The following is a 23,310-nucleotide window of genomic DNA, read 5'->3' as shown; positions in this document are numbered from 1 at the left end:
CCTCGTAAGCTTCTCTTTCCTCATGGAAATAGTACTAGTATCTGATGGCTGACTTCACAAAGTCGTTTCCAATTCCTGAAAGCATCCCAAAGAATTTACTTTGGAAACCCAAGACTTTAATACCTTTTCCTTATTGTAGAGTATCTAAAACTATACATATATTTTTACTGCATTCTAATTATGTTTTATGCAAACTTAATGTTTCTAATTCTCTATGACCCTATACAGAGGAACCTCAATTATCCAAATATCAATTATCCGAATATTGGATTATCCATAGGAGATCTCAAGGTCCCAACAGAAACATTACATCAAAGACGTGTTTCCAACACTGATCGCGTCTTGTGTTTACGGTGATTAAAAGTGAACTCAGCTTACTGGAAAGCTGCCGAGAACAGTCCTGAACATTGATGGGAGCCCAGGCACCGTCTCCAAATCACTGACTGCCCGCCCTCGTTCTCTGCCCCCGCACTTTCCCTGGAGTTCTGCATTGAGATGAACCCTAAACACCCCTTCCCCAGATAACCTCTTCATTATTGTTCTGTACAGGGCAAAGGCAGAACCTGTCAAAAGGTTGTAGTAAAAAGTTGTATGTGTGTTTGTGTCTGTATGTGCTATTTGGAGCCTCAAACCCCCTCCGCACCCCCCTCTGCTCCATCCCCACAAAATAAAAGGCAGTAGCAGCAGCATCAGCAACAGTCTTGTTGTTGGTGTCCAGTCTGGCTACCCCGGAGAGGGGGCAGGGGCGGACGGGGGCGTGGGGGCTCGCATGCGGTGTGCTGCTGCCTCGTCTCCTGAATGGGGAGTGGATTTAACAAAAAACTCTGAGCCCCAGAGGAAAGGCATTGAATCAATTAACTGAATAATCGATTATCTGAACGAAATAGTGCCCGCCCATCTCGTTCGGATAATTGAGGTTTCTCTGTAATCACAATAGACCTACAGAAGCTCCTGCGGAAGTCAGTAAAAGGGACCGAATTTCAAAATACACTGCAAATAGTTCTGGCATGTGAAAAAGCCTTTCACACATTTGACAAATCTTGTCTGCATCAGCTCCCCAAAGAGTTATCCAGCTAGTCCTATTCTCCAGCCCTATCTCCATAGCCCTCTAATTTCATCATTTTCAAATTTATATCCAGCTCTCTTCTGAAATCTCCAAGATAATCTGCTTTCACCACTTTCCTAGGCAGCACATTCCAAATCCTAACAAATCTCTGAGTGAGGAAGGTTCTCCCCATCTTGCTCCTAGTTTTCTTGCTGACAGTTTTGAAATTGTGATCTCTAGTTACTGACATGCCGACTAATGGAAACAAAATATCCTACTTTACCCTGTCAAAATTATTCATAATTTTGAACACTTCAATAAAGTTAACTCTTAATCTTCTCTGCTCCAAGCCCAATTTCTTCAATCTTTCCTGGAATAATGTTGGTTAACCAATTGAAAAGGAAATCTGGAAACTACTTTACAAAGACTGATATAAGCTGAGTGAAAGAGGGCTTGTTAAAATATGCCTTGTCAGTATTAATTGTATTCAGGGAGGGACCTCGGATAGTATCTACCTGCTGATGAATGCAACTCAAGGGCTAAAGTGATTTGTGTTGAAAAGACTGTGGATTGCACATGGTGCTATCTTTGCATCCATTGAGTGTGATCCAAGTGCTTATAGTTGTGTAAGATATAACTTTGCTGGATCAACAACTTAAAAGTGAAATGAATCTATTAATTTGAAGAAGCATTTGCCTGTTAGTTCATGTTGAATTTGCGTTAGTTCTGATTCATGTTAAGGAAGTTCAAAAAGATGGAATCTTGTGGGTAATTTCTTCATTTAGGGATCATTCAGTAAATTTGATTATTTTGATTCATGGTTTCATCACAGGAATTGTAACAAAGTATTTACTATTTATTTCTGTCATGTCCTTTATCCATCTACGTTTAGCTTTACTAAAGCCCCTTTTCAACCTCCAAATGCATTTTCTAAGTTCGTCAACCTTTTTAGTTTTGTTAGCCTGAATTATTATCATGTGGCAACATTCGATTGCAGGTTTACTTTTAATCCAAGGACACTAATCCTTGATGAACACCACACATCCTTTTTACCTTACAGGAATACATAATTAAAACTCTTCAACACCATATTGCTCTCTATCCTGTAATCTCTCACAGCCAGTAAGTGCCTCCTTTCCATATTCCTAATTCTTTAAAACTCCAGCAATTTGTGCATGGTCTCTTCTTTATTCCAGTGGGCTGCTTTTTCTAGGATGATATCGAGCTTCTGGAATGTTGTTGTAGATGCACACATCTAGAAAATTGGAGATTAATCTATCACACAACTGACTTCTGTCTTGTGGACAGGCTTTAGGGAGTGAGCAGGCAAATTACTCTGACCTACACTTGTAGTCACAGTATTGATATGATGAGTCTGTTTGAGGTCCTGATCAATGCTGATCCAATGATGTTGGAGGATTCAGCTATGTTAATGCCAAAGTTATATTTCCCCTTGTTGGATATTATAATTGTCTGGGCCACCTATCTGGTGCTATTGTTACTTACTATTTAATAGCCTGAAAGTTATTCAGGTCTTTCTGCATGCAAGCAAGGACTGCTTTAGTATCTAAGGGACTGCAAGTGACATTGAATTCTGTGCAGCCATCACTTCTGACCTTATGCTGGAGGGAAGGTTATGATGAAGCAGCTGAAGATAGGCTTAGAACACTTTTCTGAGGAACTCCTGAGGCATTATCCTGATCTGAGAAGACTTTCTTCCAAAATCCATCACTATCTTCCTTTAAGCTAGGTATGACTTCAAACAGCAAATAATCTACCACTTGATTCCCACTGACTTCAAATTTATTAAGGGTCCTGAATGTTGTACTTTGTTCAATTAATAGGCTGAGTGAGACAAAGTCAGAATTAGTGTGTATTTCTGGGAATTTAGAGCACAGGGAAAGATATACTTCAGCTATTTTTTCTGTGGTTTGTAGTTTGTCAGGAGTATAGTCTATAGTAATGAAAATCAGGGAATGAGCGCCCTAGATATTAAGCATCTACCAAAAGGTTTAATTAAAAGTGGTAAATCATGGCAGGAGAGTTCACAGCTGTGGCATGTTCTTTCTGCTCTATGTGGGAAGCCAGGCACATTTCAGTGCCTGTGAGCAGCATGTGTGCTGGAAGTGTTTCCCTTTGCAGATCCTGGAGACCAGGGCTTTGGAACTGCAGCAGCAGCTGGGGCCAATGTGGAGCTTTCATGAAGCAGAGACTATCATGGTTAGCACATCTAGGGAGGTGTAGGTTGAGACTCCACTGGCAAGAAGGGAATAAGTGATCACGAGGCAGAAGAACAAATCTAAGCAGGCAGTGCAGGAATCCTCTGTCTCTATTCCACTGCACAACAGATATACTGCTCTGGGTACTGTTGAGGGAAATGGCCCTACACGGGAAAGCAACAACAGCCAAATCTGCTGCACACAGTTGGCTGTGCTGCACAGAGAGGAGTAAAAATGTAAGAATGCACAGATATAGGGGATTCAATTGTAAGGGAATAGATAAATACTACTGTGTCTCCATATTAGACTCCAGGATGGTATGATGCCTCCCTGTAGCTAGGTTCAAAGATGTCTCAGAGCAGCTAATGGAAATCCTGGAGGGGAAGGTTGAACAGCCAGTGATCATGATGCACATTGGTACACATGACATAGGTGCAAAAAGGGATGGGGTCCTCAGAGCAGAATATAGGGAGTTAGGAAGTAAGTTTAAAAATTAGGACCTCAAAGGTAATGATCTCAAGATTGCTACAAGTGCCACATCTGCTTAGAGTACAAATAGCAGGATGAACATGTGGCTGAAGAGATGGTACAAGGGGTAGGATTTCAGATTTGGTTCTAGGGGAGGTGGGACCAGTACAAACTGGATGAGTTACAAATGGGTAGCACCAGGACTGATGTCCTAGGAGTAGTATTTGTTAGATTGGTTGAGGAGGCTTTAAAATAAAATAGCAGGGGGACGGGTATCAATGGAGTCAGAGGAATGGGAATCAAATACAAGATCAAAAGATAGAAAGGGAATAAGGAAACCAGCAAGTAGAGAAATCAAGGGCCAAATCAAACAAGGCTACAATGGAAAATAATGAGAATAACAAGTAATGCTAAAAGGCAGTCTTAAAGGCTTTGTGCCTTAATGAGTGGAACATTCACAATAACTGACTGTAAAAGTTTCTATGCATATGTGAACAGAAAAAAATTGGTGAAGATAAATGTAGATCTCTCAGTGAATTCATAATTGGAAATAAAGAAATGGCTGACCAACTAAATATATAGCTGAAACTTTATTGCTGGAACAGCTCAGCAGGTCAGACAGCATCTAGGGAAAAGGAGATTCGACGTTTCGGGCACATGCCCTTCCTCAGGAATGAGCAGAGAGTGTTCAGCAGGAGAAGATAAAAGGTAGGGAGGAGGGACTTGGAGGAGGGGCGTTGGAAATGTGATAGGTGGAAAGAGGTCAAGGTGAGGGTGATAGGTCGGAGTAGGGTGGAGGCGGAGAGGTCAAGAAGAAGACTGCAGGTCAGGAAGGCGGTGCCGGGCTGGAGGGATTCGGCTGAGACAAGTTGGGGTTTGTTGTGTGGTTTGGTTTGTTCTAAATGGCACCACCAAACCACAACAACGCGACGGTCGGAGGAGGAGCGTCTTATCTTCCGACTGGGAACCCTCCAACCACAGGGGATGAACTTGGACTTCACCAGTTTCTTCATCCCCCCTCCCCCCAACTTGTCTCAGCCGAATCCCTCCAGCCCGGCACCGCCTTCCTGACCTGCAGTCTTCTTCTTGACCTCTCCGCCTCCACCCTACTCCGACCTATCACCCTCACCTTGACCTCTTTCCACCTATCACATTTCCAACGCCCCTCCTCCAAGTCCCTCCTCCCTACCTTTTATCTTCTCCTGCTGAACACTCTCTGCTCATTCCTGAGGAAGGGCATGTGCCCGAAACGTCGAATCTCCTTTTCCCTAGATGCTGTCTGACCTGCTGAGCTGTTCCAGCAATAAAGTTTCAGCTTTGATCTCCAGCGTCTGCAGACCTCACTTTCTCCTCAACTAAATATATACTGTGGTTCTGTTTTCACAAAGGAGGACACAAAAGATACCAGGGTTTAGTGAGAGGGAAGAACTGGTGGAAAGCAGTATTAGTAGTGAAATGGTTATGGGGAAATTGATGGGATTTGAAGGCAGATTAATCCCCAGGGCCTGACAGTCTACATCACAGAGTACTTAAGGAAGTGACCCCAGAAATACTTGATGCTTTGGTGGTCATCTTCTACTTTCCAAAACTCTGAAACAGTTCCTACAGATTAGAAGATAGGTAATGTAATTGTTCAATTTAAAAAAGGAGACAGAGCAAAAATCGGAATGATAGACCAGTCAACCTGACACTGATAGTGGGGAAAAATGCTAGAGTCTATGATAAAAGATTTAATAACTGAGCACTTGGAAAACAGTGGCAGTATCGAACAGAGTCAGCATGGATTTACAAAAGGGAAATCATGCTTGACAAATTTACTGGAATTCTTCAAGGATGTAACTCAGAGTCGTTGAAGGGGTGCCACTGGATGTGTTTTATTTGACCTTTCAGAAGGCTTTCAGCAAAGTCCAACATTCGAGATTAGCAATTAAAATTAAAGAACATGGGATTGGGGTAACGTATTGAAATGGATAGAAAATTGCTTGGCAGGCAGGAAACAGAGTAGAGAATAAATGGGTCTTTTTCTAAATGGCAGCAAGTGACGAATGAGGTAATGCAGGGATCAGGGATGGAAACCCAGCTATTTACAAATTATATGTGTGTTTTAGTTGAACGAATTAAATATAATGTCTCCAAATGTGTAGATGGATGAAAGTTGGGTGGGAGGCTGAGCTGTGAGGATGCAGAAATGCTTTAGTGTGATTTGGACAAGCTGAGTCACTGGGTAAATGCATGGCAAAAGCAGTAAATGTGGATGAATGTGAGGTAATCCACTTTGGGAACAAAAACACTTAGGCAGATTACTATCTGAATGGCTATGGATTGAGAGAGGGAGAGTATGCAATGAGAACTGGGTGTTTTTGTACACCAGTCACTGAAATTGAAAATGCAGTCAATAAGGCAAATAGTATGTTGGCCTTCATAGCAAGAGGATTTGAATATAGAAGCAGGGCTACCTTGTTGCAATGATAAAGAGTCTTGGTGAGATCACATGTGGAATATCGTGTACAGTTTTGGTCTCATTATGGTATGTTCTTGCTAGAGAGGCTGAAATAACTCCACAGAGGTCAGTATCCTGTCACCGAGTCATCTTTTATTTACACATGAAGAGTCTTTTACACTGACTCAGCTCCTTCAGAGCCAGTTCTCAGAGTGAACAGGATGTCGGACATTCCTGTTCTTATCTGTCAGCCAGGGCTCCCCAATTGTCAGCCCCAATCAGGGAACTTATATTCTATGAGGTCCATCTGGTTGACCTGATTACAATCACTAGATCCCTCCCCCTCTGAATCTGAGGACAAAGGCTGGTTCGTTTTTTTTGTAGGTCCTCCAGGGGTGTTTTAGCACTGGGTCAGATTCCTATAATACTGCCTCTGATGTGGGTGGTGTATAATGCACAACAGCTTGCCTCTTTGAGCCTGGAGCATTTCGGAAGAAATTCAATTTCTTCCTCAGGCAGCAAAGGCACCGAGGCAGCAACATCCACTATGTCCATCTCAAATTCCAAGGTATCTTCAACACTTTATGGAGAGGGACAACCCACAGATTCTGGAACAGTTGGAAAGGCTGTAAAGGAGCTGGGTACATGTAGGTCTCACCTAATTTGTGAGTTTGCTGCTTTCATGTGGTCCATTTGCTTGTTCAAGACTGTCACACCAACCTGAACTTTATACATCACTGGTCCTGATTTGTTGTCGACCATACCCATGGCCTCTTACCCATACAGGACCATTCCCCATGGTTCCTACGCCAAACATCATCCCCTGAAATAAGCTGTCTCTCTGGTGCAGCAGAGACTTATGTCTGGCATTGGCATTCTTGATGACGTTTCTTCCCCCCTCCCATGTCTGGGAAGATCAAATTTAACCTGGTGTGGAGTCTTCTCCCCATCAGCAAATCTGCTGGAGCTCTCCCAGTAGTTGCAATAAAGTACAAAGAAAATTACAGCACAGGAACAGGTCCTTCAGCCCTCCAAGCCTGCGCCGATCCAGATCCTCTATCTAAACCTATTGCCTGTTTTCCAAGGAACTGTATCCCTCTGCTCCCTGCCCATTCATGTATCTGTCTAGATACATCTTAAATGATGCTATTGTCCCCGCCTCTGCCACCTCCGCTGGCAACGCATTCTAGGTACCCACCACCCTTTGCAAAAAGAATTTTCCATGCATATTTCCTTTAAACTTTTCCCCTCTCAACTTGAACTCATGACCCCTAGTAACTGAGTCCCCCACTCTGGGAAAAGCTTCTTGCTATCCACCCTTTCCAGATGTATCATGATTTTGTAGACTTCAATCAGCTCTCCCCTCAACCTCTGTCCTTGGAATGAAAATAATTCTAATCTACTCAACCTCTCTTCATAGCTAGCATCCTCCATACCAGGCAACATCTTGGTGATCCTCCTCTGTAACCTCTCCGAAGCATCCACACCAATTTGGTAATGTGGCGATAAGAACTGTATGCAGTATTCCAAATGTGGCCGAACCAAAGTCTTATACAACTGTAACATGACCTGCCAACTCTTGTACTCAATATCCAGTCCGATGAAGGAAAGCATGCCGGATGCCTTCTTGGCCACTCTATTGACCTGCGTTGCCACCTTCAGGGTTTAATGGACCTCAGCACCCAGATCTTCTGTACATCAATTTTCCCCAGGGCTTTTCCATTTACCGTATAGTTTGCTCTAGAATTGGATCTACCAAAATGCATCACCTTGCATTTGCCCAGATAGAACTCCATCTGTCATTGCTCCACCCAACTCTCCAATCTATCTATATTCTGCTTCATTCTCTGACAGTCCCCTTCCTTCAGATTACTTTTGTACATCACAAACAACAGTGGTCCCAACATGGATCCCTGTGGAACACCACTGGTCACAGTTTTTCATTTTGAGAAACTCCCTTCCACTACTACTCTTTGTCTCCTTTGCCCAGCCAGTTCTCTATCCATCTAGCTAGTACACCCTGGACCCCATGTGACTTTACTTTCTCCATCAACCGACCATGGAGAACCTTATCAAACACCTTGTTGAGGTCAGAGTTGAGAGTGTGGTGCTGGGAAAGCACAGCCAGTCAGGCAGCATCCAAAGAGCAGGATGTTTCGGGCATAACCCCTTCATCAGGAATGAGGCTTGTGGGTCGGGGCTGAGAGATAAATGGGAGGGGGCTGGGGTTGAGTCCAAGTAGATGACATCTACAGCCTTTCCTTCATCAATCAACTTTGTCACTTCCTCAAAGAATTCTACTAAGGTGATAAGACATGGCCTTCCCTGCACAAAACCATGCTGCCTGTCACTGATAAGCTCATTTTCTTCCAAATGTAAATTGATCCTATCCCTCAGTATCTTTTCCAGCAGCTTCCCTACTACTGATGTCAGGCTCACCCATCTATAATTACCTAGATTATCCTTGTTACCCTTCTTAAACGAGAGGACAACGTTACCAATTCTCCAGTCCTCTGGGACCTCATCCATGTTCAAGGATGCTACGAAGATATCTGTTAAGGGCCAACTATTTCTTCTCTCACGTCCCTTAGTAACCTGAGATAGATCCTATCTGGACCAGGGGACGTTCCACCTTAATGCCTTTTAGATTACCTAACACTTCCTCCTTCCTATGCCGACTTGAGTAATTAAACATTTATCCCTAACCCAAACATCTGTCATGTCCCTCTCATTGGTGAATACCAATGCAAAGCACTCATTAAGAATCTCACCCATTTTCTCTGACTCCACGCATATCTTTCCTCCTTTGTCACTGAGTGGCCAGCCCTTTCTCTAGTTACCCTCTTGCTCCTTATATCAAGTAAAAGGCTTTGCGATTTTCCTTAACCCTGTTTGCTAAATATATTTCATGACCCCTTTTAGCTCTCTTAATTCCTTGTTTCAGATTGGTCCCACTTTCACGATATTCTTCCAAAGCTTCATCTGTTTTCAGTCATCTAGACCATATTCAGTTACTAGGGGTCACGACTTCAAAGCGAGAGGGGAAAGTTTTAGGGAAGATATGCATGGGAAGTTCTTTATGCAGAGGGTGGTGGGTGCCTGGAAAGCATTGTTAGCAGAGGTGGTAGAGGTGGGCACATAGCGTCATTTAAGATGTGTTTAGACAGATATATGAATGGGTAGGGAGCAAAGGGATACAGACCCTTAGAAAATAGGTGACAGCTTTAGATAGAGGATTGGGATTGGCGCAGGCTTGGATGTCTGAAGGGATTGTTCCTGTGCTGTAATTTTCTTTGTTCTTATGTATGCTTCCTTTTTCCACTTAGCTCGTCTCACAATTTCACCTGTCATCCATGGTTCCCTAACCTTGCCATTTCTATCCTTCATTTTCACAAGGACATGTCTGTCCTGTGCTCTAATCCACTTCTCTTTAAAAGCTTCCCACGTATCAAATGTGGATTTACCCTGAAACAGCTGCTCCCAATCCACATTCCCAGCTCCTGGTATTTACATACTGCCCTATAAAACCCTCCTGGATGCTACTTCATGCCCCTTGCATGAAGGGTAGTCCTTTAATCAACAAGAACTAGGAAAGTTTAGTATCTTGTGAAACTGTAGTCTGTTTCTTTAAGCCTGCCTTTAAAGTTTAGACTGCTGTTTCCACCAGACCATTGGATGATGGATGTTACAGAGCTATTCATATATGTTGAACACCATTTGACTTTAGGAAATACTCAAATTCCCTGCTGATAAATGATGGCCCATTACCTGTGACCAACCCTTCTGTGTTTTGATAGTCAATGTTTTGCAAAAGATGCATGCAGTTTGACGCATTAGCTCTATGCGCGTCCCAATACTTTTTGTGGGCTCCCACAATGACTAAGAACATGAACCCATGAAAGGACATGCGTACTTGACATGTAAGCAAGTCCAGGGTTTACCTGGCCATTCACACAAATGTGAGGGAGCTGCTGGTCGTAATTTTTGTTCTTGATAGCATTTTGGGCACTGCCCCACCAATGTGGCTATGTTAGCATCCAATTCTGGCTACCTGACATAACATCTCATCCAAATCTTCATTTTGGAAACCACTGGATGACCCTGGTGGAGTTCAGCCAGTACCTGGCATTGACCTTTGCTTGGGTCAATCACTCTTACTCTCCATAATAATATACTGTCCTCTCCTTTGTACAGTCATACAGCATGGAAACAGACCATTCATCTGAACTAGTCTACACTGATCATGTTTCCAAATAGACTAGTTCCAACTGCTCATATCCCTCTCAACGTTTCCTATTCATGCACTGATCCAAATATCTTTTAAATGCTGTAACTGTACCTACCTCCACCACTTCCTTCAGCAGTTACCAGTGACCACTGTCTGTGTAAAAGAATTTGCCCCTCATGTCTTTTTTAAGACTTTGTTCTCTCATCTTAAAAAGTGCCCCCTAGTTTTGAACTCACCCACCAGAAAATACCCTTGCTAGTCAACTTATCTATGCCACTCATGATTTTATACACTTCTATAGGGTCACCCCTCAACCTCCTGTGTTCCACTGGAAAAAAAAGCTTATCCAGCCTATTTGTATCACTGAAATCTTCATTCCCGGCAACATCCTGGTAAATCTTTTCTGAGCCTTCTCCAATTTGATGATATCCTTCCTTTAACAGGGCGACCAGAATTGTACACAGTACTCCAGACGAGGCCTCATCAACAGTCCAGTACAGCCTCAATGTTACATTCAAACTCCTATACTCAAACGTCTGAGTAATGAAGGCAAGCGTGCACATTCTTAACCACCCCACCAAAAATGTGTTGCAAATTTCTAAGAATTATGTACCTGAACCCTTAGGCCTCTCTGTTTGCACTGTAAGTCCTGCTCTTGTTTGTTTTACTAAAATGCAATACTTCACATTTATCCAAATTAAGCTCCAACTGGTATTCCTCAAGCCATTGACCCAATTGATCCAGATCTCCTTGTAATCTTGGATAACCTACTTCACTATCCACTACCACCAACTTTAGCATCAGCCACAAGCTGACGAACCATGCCTCCTCCACTTTTCATCCAAACTGTTTGTATAAATGATAAACAGATTGTACCGATCCTTGTGGAACTCCACTAGTCACAGGCCTCCAGTCTGAGAAACATCCCTCCACCTCCACCTTCTGACTCCTATTATCAAACCAATTTTGTACCCAATTAGCAAGCTCACCCTGAATCGCAAGTGATCTAACTTTACTAATTAGTTAACCACGCGGAACTTTGTTAAAGGTTTTACTAAAGTCTAAGTAAACAAATCTACTATTCTGCCCTCAATCTTTTTGGCTATTTCCTCAAAAAACTCAACCAAGTTTGAGTGATGCAAGTTCCCTCGCACAAAACCGTACTGACTATGCCTAATTGGTCTTTGCCTCTCCAAATTCTAGATGATGAAAGGAAAGGCTGGTAGGTACAAGGAATGCTGGATGACTAAATTGAAGGTTTGGTTAAGAAAAAGAAGGAAGCATATGTTAGGTATAGACAGGATAGATTGAGTGAATCCTTAGAAGAGTACAAAGGAAGTAGCAGTATACTTAAAAGGGAAATCAGAGGGCAAAACGGGGATATAGAATTAAATAGAATTGGCAAATAGAATTAAAGAGAATCCAAAGAGTTTTTACAAATATATTAAGGACAAAAGGGTAACTACGGAGAGAATAGGGCCCCTCAAAGATCAGCAAGGCGGCCTTTGTGTGGAGCCACAGAAAATGGGGGAGATACTAAATGAATATTTTGCATCAGTATTTACTGTGGAAAAGGATATGGAAGATATAGACTGTAGGGAAATAAATGGTGACATCTTGCAAAATGTCCAGATTACAGAGGAGGAAGTGCTAAATGTTTTGAAATGCATAAAAGTGGATAAATCCCCAGGACCTGATCAGGGGTACCTAGAACTCTGTGGGAAGCTAGAGGATTGCTGGGCCTCTTGCTGAGATATTTGTATCATCGATAGTCACAGGTGAGGTGCTGGAAGACTGGAAGTTGGTTAACGTGGTGCCACTGTTTAAGAAGGGTGGTAAGGACAAGCCAAGGAAGTATCGATCAGTGAGCCTGACATCTGTGGTGGGCAAGTTGATGGAGGGAATCCTGAGGACACGATGTACATGTATTTGGAAAGGCAAGGACTGATTAGGGATAGTCAACGTGGTTTTGTGCGTGGGAAATCATGTCTCAAAAACTTAATTGAGTTTTTTGAGGAAGTAACAAAGAGGATTGATGAGGGCAGAGCAGTAGATGTGATCTATATGGACTTCAGCAAGGCGTTTGACAAGGTTTCCCATGGGAGGCTGGTTAGCAAGGTTAGATCTCACGGAATTCAGGGAGAACTAGACATTTGGATACAGAACAGGCTCAAAGGTAGAAGACAGAGGGTGGTGGTGGGGGGGAGGGGGGGGGGGGGGTTGCTTTTCAGACGGAGTTCTGTGACCAGTGGATGCCACAAGGATTGGTGCTGGGTCCTCTACTTTTTGTCATTTACATAAATGATTTGGATGTGAGCAGAAGAGATACAGTTAGTAAGTTTGCAGATGACACCAAAATTGGAGGTGTAGTGGACAGCGAAGAGGGTTACCTCAGATTACAACAGGATCTTGACTATATGGGCTGAGAAGTGGCAGATGGAATTTAATTCAGATAAATGCGAGGTGGTGCATTTTGGGAAAGCAAATCTTAGCAGGACTTATACACTTAATGGTAAGGTCCTAGGGAGTGTTGCTGAACAAAGAGACCTTGGAGTGCAGGTTCATAACTCCTTGAAAGTAGAGTTGCAGATAGATAGGATAGTGAAGAAGGCATTTGGTGTGCTTTCCTTATTGGTCAGATTATTGAGTATAGGAGTTGGGAGGTCATGTTGCGGCTGTACAGGACATTGGTTAGGCCATTGTTGGAATATTGTGTGCAATTCTGGTCTCCTTCCTATCGGAAAGATGTTGTGAAACTTGAAAGGGTTCAGAAAAGATTTCCAAGGATGTTGCCAGGGTTGGAGGATTTGAGCTATAGGGAGAGGTTGAACAGACTGGGGCTGTTTTCCCTGGAGCGTTGGAGGCTGATAGAGGTTTATAGAGTGACCTTATAGAGGTTTACAAAATTATGAGGGGCATGGATAGGGTAAATAGGCAAAGTCTTTTCCCTGGGGTTGGGGAGTCCAGAACTAGAGGGCATAGGTTTAGGGTGAGAGGGGAAAGATATAAAGGAGACCTATAGGGAAACATTTTTCAGACAGAGGGTGGTGCATGTATGGAATGAGCTGCCGGAGGAAGTGGTGGAGGCTGGTACAATTGCAACATTTAAGAGGCATTTGGGTGGCTATATGAATAGAAAAGGTTTGGAGGGATATGGGCTGGGTGCTGGCAGGTGAGACTAGATTGGGTTGGGTTGGGATATCTAGTCGGCATGGACGGGTTGGACTGAAGGGTCTGTTTCCATGCTGTAAATCTATATGACTCTATAATTAGACGAAGCTGGGTTGAAATATTCCTTAACTAAATCTGACAATTCTTGAAAGGTTTTAGTATCTGATGCCTTAGGAAAAGTTAGAGCCCCAATAACCGAACAAGCTGCGGGTCCACAAGCTGTCAGAAGAATCCCCCCCAAAGTCATTTGCCCAGAAAGAAATAATGCAATCCTTCCACTAGGCCCAGTTCTCAATGGCAGGATGGAATAAGTCAAGCCTTCCAAATAACGGCATGATGCCAACAATGCTTATCCCAACTCAAAAACAACTTTTGTGAGTGTAATTCTTCAGGAGCGTGCTTTTCTCTTATTGCTGTTGAAATAATTCCACAGAGGCTGGTATCCCATCACCAAGTCCTCCTTTATTTACATATGGAGAGTTCTTGACACAAATACAGCTCTCTCAGTGCCAGCCCTCAGAGTGAACAGGTTATCTAACACTCCTATTCTTTTTTTTGTAAAGACACCAACAAAAATCAGTCTTCTCTTTAAAGAGCAGAGTCCTTCACTCCACACTGATCCAGCTCTTTCAGAGGCAGGTCTCAGAATGAACAGGATGTCTGACACTCCTGTTGTTTTCTTATTATACCCACACACTATCGCCTAACTGAACACTCCTCTTCTTATCTGTTGGCCAGTGCTCCCTGATTGGACCAGCTTAAAAGCCTCAATCCTTGAACTCGTATTCTATGAGGTGACCTTGACACAATCAGGGCAGAGGCAGTGCAGCAAAGGTTCACCAGATGGATCCCTGGGATGGTGTTACTGACATATAAGGAGAAGCTGAATCCGTTAGGATTATATTCCCTGGGAATTGAGGAGAATGAGGAGTAATCTTGTAGAAATCGATAGAAGTCCAACAGGATTAGACAGGGTAGATACAGTCAGGACGTTCCCAATGACCTGGGAGTCTGGAACTAGGGCTCATAGTCAAATGATACTGGATAAACCATTTTGGACTGAAATGTGGAGAAATTTCTTCAACCAGAGAGTGGTAAGCCTGTGGAATTCAGTACCATAGAAAGTAGTTGAGGCCAAAACAGTGTATGATATCAAGAAGGAGAAAGTACTTGGGGCTAAAGGGATCAAAATATTTGTGGGAAAAGCAGAACTGGCTATTGAGTTGGATGTTCAGTCATGATATGAATGGATTACAGTGTAGGCTCTACATTGGTGAGACCAAACGTAAACTAAGGGGATGTTTCGCCGAGTATCTCAGCCGGGCCTGTAAGGGCCAACATGACCTCCCAGTCACTGCCTACTTCTGCTGTGATTTTCTTTTGTTTCAATGCCTGTGTCCAGGACAAACAGGAGGCTGGAAGAACACAGCAAGCCAGGCAGCATCAGGAGGTGGAGAAATTAACGTTACTTCAGGACAGGGGCTGGGGTGAGAGGAGCTGCAGATAAAGGGTGAAAGAAGGTTTTGGGTGTGGAGAGGGACGGAATAGTGACGAAGTGATAGGTGAACACAGGTAGAGGGTATGGCCTGGTTGATCAATGGGAGGAATGAATTCGGTTGATGCTGGAAGGGTCAGTAAGTGGAATACGGTGGCTGGGGGGGGGGGCTAGGAATCGAGTTGGGGGGGGAAGGAAGGGTACATCTTCTGAAATTAGAGAATTCAATGTTGAGTCGTCTGGTCTGTAGGCTGCTTCTCTAATTTGCGGTCTGATTCGCTGTGGCAATGGAGGAGGCCGAGGATGGTCATGTTGGAGAGAGAATGGGAAGAGGTATTGAAATGGGTGGTGACTGAGCCCGACTGAGACACTCGGCAAAACGTGCCCTAAGTTTATGTTGGTCTCACCAATGTACAGAATACCACATTGGGAGCACCAGATTCAGTAAACAAGGTAGGAGGAGAGGCTGGTGAAACTCTGTCTTTCCTGGAAGGACCGTTTGGGACCCTGGATGGAGGTGAAGGGGGTGGTATGCCAGCAGGTTTTGCACCTGTTACGGTTGCAGGGGAAGGTACCTGGGGGTTGAGGGTGGGTGTGGGGTTTGGTGGGATGGTGGCTTGAACCAAGGAGTGACGAAGGGAGCGGTCCTCACCAAAGGCAGAGAGGGGTTGGGAGGGGGAAGATGTTCTTGGTGGTGGGGACTAATTGGAGTTGGAGGAAGTGTTTAACGATGATATGTTGGGAGACTCGTGGGGTGGAAGGTGAGGACAAGGGGACCCCTGTCTTTATTACATTTGTTGGGGGGGGGTCAGAGCAGTGGTGTGGGGAATGGAGAAGGTGTGGTAGAGGGCTATCTGGATGACAAAGGGAGAAAAAGCAAATTGTTCAAAATAGGTGGGCATATGGGATGCTTGGGAGTGGAATGTCTCCTTGTCTAAGCAAATGCACTGGAGGCGGAGGAATTGGGAGAATGGGATGGAGTTCTTGCAGGATACTGGGTGGGAGGAGGTGTAGTCCAAGTAGTTATGGGAGTCTGTTGAGAGTAAATGTCTGTCCGCCTGTTGCCAGAGATGGAAATGGAGAGGTCAAGAAAGGGGAGGGAGGTGTCCAAGATAGACTACGTGAATTTAAAAGCAGGGTGGAAATTGTTGATGAACTGCTCCAGTTCAGCATGGGTGCAGGATGCTGCACCAATGCAGTCATCGATGTAACAGCAGAAGAATTGGGACACAATGCCTGTGTAGGTACTGAAGAGGGATTGTTCAATATAGCCGACAAAGAAGCAGGCATAGCTAAGGCCCATGTGAATGCCCGGCCATGCCCTGGATTTCGAGGATTTGGGAAGAATGTTTTCATCTTCCACCTCTGAAACTGAGCACTTGTCCATGTTTTGGTCAAAGCAGTATTGAGGCTTGGTGCTGAGTTGACTTAGCTGAACTCAAATTGCGGACTGATGTTAAGTCCCTCTTGATTGCATTGTTGGCAATAGCTTCCATCTCTTACTGGTGACTGAGAGTAAACTGATGGTGGCAGCAAGTTGACAAATTGGATTTGCCTTTTTTTTGCGTGCAGGGCATGCCTGAACAGTTTTCCACAGTAATAGTTTCATGTTTCCAAATGTTTTCCACATTTGGGTAAATGCTTGTTTAGTAGAGAAATGTGCATTTCATAATTATCTGATTTATTCTGTTGACTTCGTTCATTCTTGCTGAGAGTTGTACAAAGCTGAAACTGCTGCCCACATGCCAAGCTGCTGGTAGACTGCTGGAGTGGGGAAATCGAGTAACATGTATTGGTTTAATTGAAATATGTCACAAAAAATGTCTCCTGACAATTTTGTGAATTCAATGAAATCTGGGATACATACTTAACCCAAGCTGGATTCTTCTGGTTTCAGAGTCTACCACAATCACTACACTGACAGCTATTTGAGTAGTCCAATGTACAGCAGTTGATGAATTTGATCCGCCAATTGTGGCCACTTTTAAAAATTGGCTGAAAGTGAGGACTGCAGATGCTAGAGATCAGAGGCAAGATTAGAATGGTGCTGGAAAAGCACAGCAGGTCAGGCAGCATCCAAGGAAAAGGAAAATCGACGTTTCAGGCAAAAGCCCTTCATCAGGAATCATAATGAAGGGCTTTTGCCCGAAACGTTGATTTTCCTGTTCCTCGGATGCTGCCCTGACCTGCTGCGCTTTTCCAGCACCGCTCTAATCTTGACTTTTAAAAATTGCCCTAGCTCTTAAATTTTCTTTTTGCATTGTTTTTCTCCTATTTGAGGTATCAGAGTCTGTGTCTGGTGTTTATAATCATTATGCAAATCTTAGGCCAAAACATTAAAGTCTGTTTGCATTTGGTGTGGCAAGCAGAATCTCAAAAGTTCTTAATAATTTTGAATTTATGATGAAAATAAGTTCCAATGAAAACTAGCTCCTGATTTGAAACGGTTAATCTATTTTCTGTAATGTTGACTTGAGATGTGAAAACCACTTGTCACTCTGTTTGTTAATATAATCCAATATCATTTACAACATTCTGTCAGTTCATTAATCATTATCAAGAAAAATAAATAGGACCGCTATGCAGCTGGCACAACAATGATGATTACAAATGCTATGGGTGTTAAAAAGCTGTATCCATGAACACCAACATTCATGTTTTAGTTATTCTTTGTAGAGAGTGCAGCTTCATCTGGCACATGGGTATATGAGGAAGACCAAAAGTTTAGACAGGTGTACGTGACAGATTTTAAGTAAACACCCAAGAAGAAGGACAACATTACACCTCACAACATGCTGACTGGTGTGCTGAGAGATTCAGAAGGGATGTACCAGGATTATCTGGAACAGTTAACATTGCTGCTTTTCTGGTTTCATATGCTTTCTATTTCCATTTGAGAAAATCCATATAAATAAACTTATTTTTATTCTTTCATGGGATGTGAGTTTCACTGGTAAGGCCCTCATTTGTTGTCCCTATTTCTACTTGTCTTTAGGATCCAATGACTAGTTTAAGCAGTTGGGGTATACAGTTAGATTATAGTGTTCAAGAATAAATTATTATGAAAAGATCATTACAGATTCATTGAATCCCAACAGTGCAGAATAAGGCCATTTAACCCATCAAATCCGCACCAATCCTCTAAAGAGCATCCCACTCAGGAAGTTTGTCAGCTCATTTCAATAGCAGGTGGCACAGTGGGCTTCAAGATCAACCTCGTACCCTGTGGATTGTCACTGAAACGGGTTGAGTGGATTATCTGCATGTGTATTTATTTGATTGTTGAACAGCATATATAATAGATGAGATAAAGGAAGGAAAGAAATCATAAATGATTTCTCTCCTACAGTCTGTATACCTATTTGCAGCATAAGATTAGAACTTTGTCTCTTAATGTCACTCAGTGAAAACTATCAGCTGCTGCATGACAGCCAATTCCCTTTTGATTTCCAGCATCAGCAGTATTTTGCTTTCATTTGGGTGTTACTCCCTGGTTCCACCTTCTGCCCAACCGCAGGGGGTTAGAAGTGGCCCTTTTGCCCATTGAGTCTCTGCAAACCTATCTTCACTAATCTCACTTTCCAGCACTTTGACAAGTTATGACATTTCAAGTGCTCATCCCTGTACCTTTTTAAAAGTTGTGAGGTTTCCTGCATCTTCTATCCTTCTAGGCAATGCATTCCAGATCCCTACCACTCTCAGTGGATCGGGAGTCATGATGGTAAGGATGGTAGTTTCCTTCTCTAAAGGACATTAGTGACCAAGATAGGTTTTTCCTGACAATGGTCACCATAAAACTTTTAATTCCATATTTTTCCTCAACTAAAATTTCACATTCTGTCATGGTGGGACTTGAACCTAGGGCTAAATGTCCCCAGAACATTATCCGGATCCTTGCATTATTAGTCCGGTGACAATCCCAGTCGGCCCTACGTTATTAATTATGTTAGCAACTTGATTAAATGTATAATTTGGAGATGCCGGTGTTGGACTGGAGTGTACAAAGTTAAAAATCAAACAACACCAAGTTATAGTCGAATAGATTTAATTGGAAGCATTAGCTTTCGGAGTGGCGCTCCTTCAACAGGTGGTTGTCAGGTGGACAACCACTTGATGAAGGAGCGGCACGCTGAAAGCTAGTGCTTCCAATTAAACCTGTTGGACTACAACCTGGTGTTGTGTGATTTTTAACTGATTAAATGTAAAATTTGTTGTCTAGTGAGGAAGTGGGCTAGAAAAGGAAACAGTGACCTCAGGTCTCAGTCGTGACAATAGAAATGTTTGCAATATCTTGTGGTTATGTGAGTAAAGTCAACATGCATGATGAATACATGAGCATTCAAACAAGGAGCAATAGGAAGCCATTCAGCCCATCACATTTGCTCCACCATTTAGTAAGATCATGTACAATCTGATTGTAACCTAAAACACATATTCCTATTTACCTCTGATAACCTTTCACCCCCTTGCTCACCAGGAATCTATCCATCTCTGCTTTAAAAATATTCAAAGACTCTGTTTCACCATATTTTCAGAAAGCGAGTTCCAAGACTCATGACCATCTGTGAGAAAAAGAACTGCATTTTGGATGGATGCTCTCCACAACTACCCTGTAGGCTTCAATCACCTCAGCTCTTATTCTGCTAAACTCCAGCAGATACAACCTTTCCTTTTTAACACAACCTGCTCATTGAGGTATTAGTATGGTAAACCTTTTCCTCACCTATGCTTCTACATCATCCTGTCACTTGTCTGCGTGATGTTTTCATACTTTGTTGCACCACCATGCCATGTCATGAATAGTGACTTCAATACCTGGAAGGATAATTCTTGACTGTGCAGTAAAAAGTTTTTTATCCCGTCTCCAATTTAATGTCTCTATTCCCTGAGACTTTTCTAAATTCCTGGATCTTCCACAACACTCCAGAAGAGTTAAAAAACCAAATGGGAAATAATTAAAATCTGCACAAAATTGTAGTTGCAATCAATTACTGAAAAGATGACTGGTATATTTTGAAGCAATTTTACTGTAAAGTCAGTCATCATGAAGCCACAGCATAGTTCATTTTGGATGGACAATTTGGATGCTAACAAGATGAATAAAAATGACTGGGACAGATCCGCTGTATTATTCTAACAACCCACTCAATACTGATCCATTGTGAAAATCTCAATACTTTTGAACATTTTGCTAGTCAAATGGGGAGTTTTGCAGTTTATTGTGACCACATGCTAGGAAAAAAAGGTTATTACTTGGGTAAAGTGAACAACAAAATCTTAAGTGCAATGTTTCTTGTGTGGGTGTTGGAAGTGAATGTTTAAGAGGGTGTTGAGCACTAGATTAGACTAATTTTGTCTGTGGGAGAACCACATGAAAGCTACTAATGGGCCATTATTGCTATTGCATCAATGTTCTTGGTCACATAATTACATCACATTTGTAGATACACAGGCATACTATTTAGCCCAGATGAGTAGGAGTAATGCATTTTAAAAAAAAAGGCACTTCATCGTTTTGAATGTTTCTTTAGTCAGAGTGTATATTTTCACCCTTTAATTACAAGGGTAGTTTGTTATTTCCCTTTATAACAATTCCTTTATTTCCTTCAAGAATCTTCTTTTTACTTCTATTCACTAGACTTTGCCCTTTTCTTTAGAGTCCTGACAAGTCACGAGCTTGTGTTACTTTCTTAAAATTGGATGTAGTTGAAGATTACTGATTGAATTTAGTGGTATGGATTTTTCAATGTATTTGTTTTTCATTTTAAGTCAAAATGTCTAAACTAGATGGTACTGTAGCTAACACTACAAACTGCTGCTTTCTTGTCATACTCCTGTCTCAACAGAAAATCATTCTTAAGTACTGACCTTTGTTGGATGAAGAGAAATCAAACTGAGAGACCAGCTGAATGCATTATTACTGAAGCTTCAAAGCATTGTTCAACAACAACGTATTTGTAATGCACCTTTTAATGTATTAAACATCTGAAGGTACTGCATGGAGTTTCCAAAAACAAAACAAAATGAAACCAAGCCACTTAAGGAGATATTATGGAATATTGAAGTTGGTTTCAAAGGTGTCTATTACAGGAGGAAAGAGACACAGAGGTTTAGAAAGGGAATGCCAGAGCTCAGGGCCTTGTCAGCTGAAGACACAGCCACAAATGGTGGCATGATTAAAATTGGGGATGCTAAACTAGCCAGAATTGGAGGAGTGTAGGTATCTCCCAGTTTAGTTTATTCACTTCTGGGACATGGCTTCACTGACTGGCCAGCATTTATTGCCTTTCCCTAGTTGCCCTTGAGAAGGTAGTGGTGAGCTGCCTTCTTGAATCGCTACAGTCCATGTGTTGTAGGCAGACCCACAATACCAGGTGGAACAGATTACAGAGATAGGCTCAGTGAGACCATCGTGGAATGAGAATTTTAACACAGATATGATTTAAACTGGAGTCAATGTAGGTCAGTAAATGTCGAGATAATAGAACTTTTGATGATCTCAGGTTTATGAAGAGGAGAATGTGGGAGGCCAACCAGGTGTGTGGAGCTATCGAGGATCAATAAGAATGTCTTTGGCATTCAGCATCCCAATTTCTGTAACAATGAGAATGCAATAGATTCACTGAGCAAGTAGTCTGGGAAGGAACAAATGGATACATTCAGAACAAGCACACTGCCAGTTTAAAAACCAAAAATGAAGAAAGCTGTTCTAGATAGGGTTAAAGTTGTTCAAATAAAAGGAATGTTGCAATATGCAAAGAATTCAAAGAATAAAGCCTGCACACTCTCTTAATCTCATTAGAACACTGTTTTGTAATTGTAAAACTCCCCTCAGTATTCTTTCTTACCACCGTTTTATGAAATATTCTAGTCATTTAAATACAAGATCTTTTCTTATTCAACTCAAATTGTCAGAAATCAGCTCTCACCACATCTTATGAAGTCACTGCTGGTTGGATGGAAAGAATCATGCAAATCTGTACACTTTTAATTAGAACAGCTGCTTTAGGCTTTTGAGGTAGGCCTATCGAGGCAGATGGTAGTTGATTTATGCCTTACTGTCATCTCCACTGATTAGATCTACTGTATGACAACAATGAACTTTGCAAAGGAGTATGCTTTGTGTACTTTGATCATGTAGGGTTTTCAAAACAGTTTTATCTCAGCTGTTAAGAGACAACCTCTTGGATTCTGGAGCACAATACTTGCAGATGCAAAACAATTAATAATCCCTAATTGTTTTACTAAAGCGGCAGAAGATTAGATCTTCAAAACGTTCCATTTAGTTCTACTGGACTTTAATGTGTAACTATGGTCTGTAGACAATTTGACAATGAGAAGTGTTTCTTGAGGAAGGAGGATTTGGTAAAATGGGTTTACTGACACTTCACAAACCTGACATGGATACTGAAATTTCTAAATCTCTGGGCCATACCTGTGAAGATTTTAAAAGCCTCTGGCTGTATTCTTTCTCAATCTGCTTCAACTTGTTGCTGGTCTGTAAAAACAAAAGGAGAAATGTAACATGAGATAGGCAAAGAGGAAGAACGTGCACAGACACTCACTGTTGACCTAGGCGCTTGGCACCTAATCGGTATGCCTGTCACTTAGGATCTGGGCTCTATGCCAGTTCCAACGCCCCTTCATGGCAACCAAAAGCACAGGGCCTTGCTTTGATCTTCAGCCAACTAGTCATCACTTGAAAGGAAAAATATATCTCTGCTGCCAATTATTAGAAAACATAAAGGGCTTTCTGGATGAAAAATGACAGCATAAAGTTTATCAGAATGACTTCACCTTAGTAAAAACAGAAACACATGCTCTGATGAAGACTGTGAAGGTACAATATGACACGTATGCTTCAGAGTGCCAGACGATTTTTAAGAAGAGTCTGGATCAGTGAGTGGTGGTGAGGGGGAGGGATCAGAAAAGGGGAAAAAAAATGAGAAAGAAGCTGCACAGACAAATCTGCCCGAGGGAAGGAGCAACAACATTCTCTAACATACAACAGAGGTATAGCTGGCTTTTGGAACTTCAAAGGAGTTTATGCACTTAATGTAAATGTGGCCATTAGCAAAATTTTACTCCACCTTTTTGCTGTAAGGCCATTAAATATGATTATTACCAACGTTATTGTAACGTACAGAAGAACTGCCTTTAATGCATTTTGGAAAATGATTTATGCAAATCAAATGATTTTTAAGTATAATTATGGATTTTATAATATAAATGAAATTGCAGTGT

At 42.2% G+C, this 23,310-nt stretch overlaps 1 protein-coding gene across 1 annotated transcript in view; it reads right to left on the bottom strand.

Moving 5' to 3' along the window:
- The window catches only part of cep112 (centrosomal protein 112), a 557,597-nt gene that overhangs the window by 80,675 nt on the left and 453,612 nt on the right, over window positions 1–23,310 (bottom strand). The window contains exon 22 of the mRNA XM_088000744.1: window positions 22,502–22,564. Coding sequence (XP_087856870.1) covers window positions 22,502–22,564 — 63 coding nt within the window. The remainder of the gene's footprint in view (window positions 1–22,501; window positions 22,565–23,310) is intronic.

Source organism: Chiloscyllium plagiosum, unplaced genomic scaffold (genome assembly GCF_037043375.1).
Source record: "Chiloscyllium plagiosum isolate Xiang-an unplaced genomic scaffold, Cpla_swu_hap1 HiC_scaffold_25, whole genome shotgun sequence".
Lineage (NCBI taxonomy): Eukaryota > Metazoa > Chordata > Chondrichthyes > Orectolobiformes > Hemiscylliidae > Chiloscyllium > Chiloscyllium plagiosum.
The sequence above is the reverse complement of the archived record's forward strand: the minus strand, read 5'-3'. Positions and strand labels throughout refer to the sequence as shown.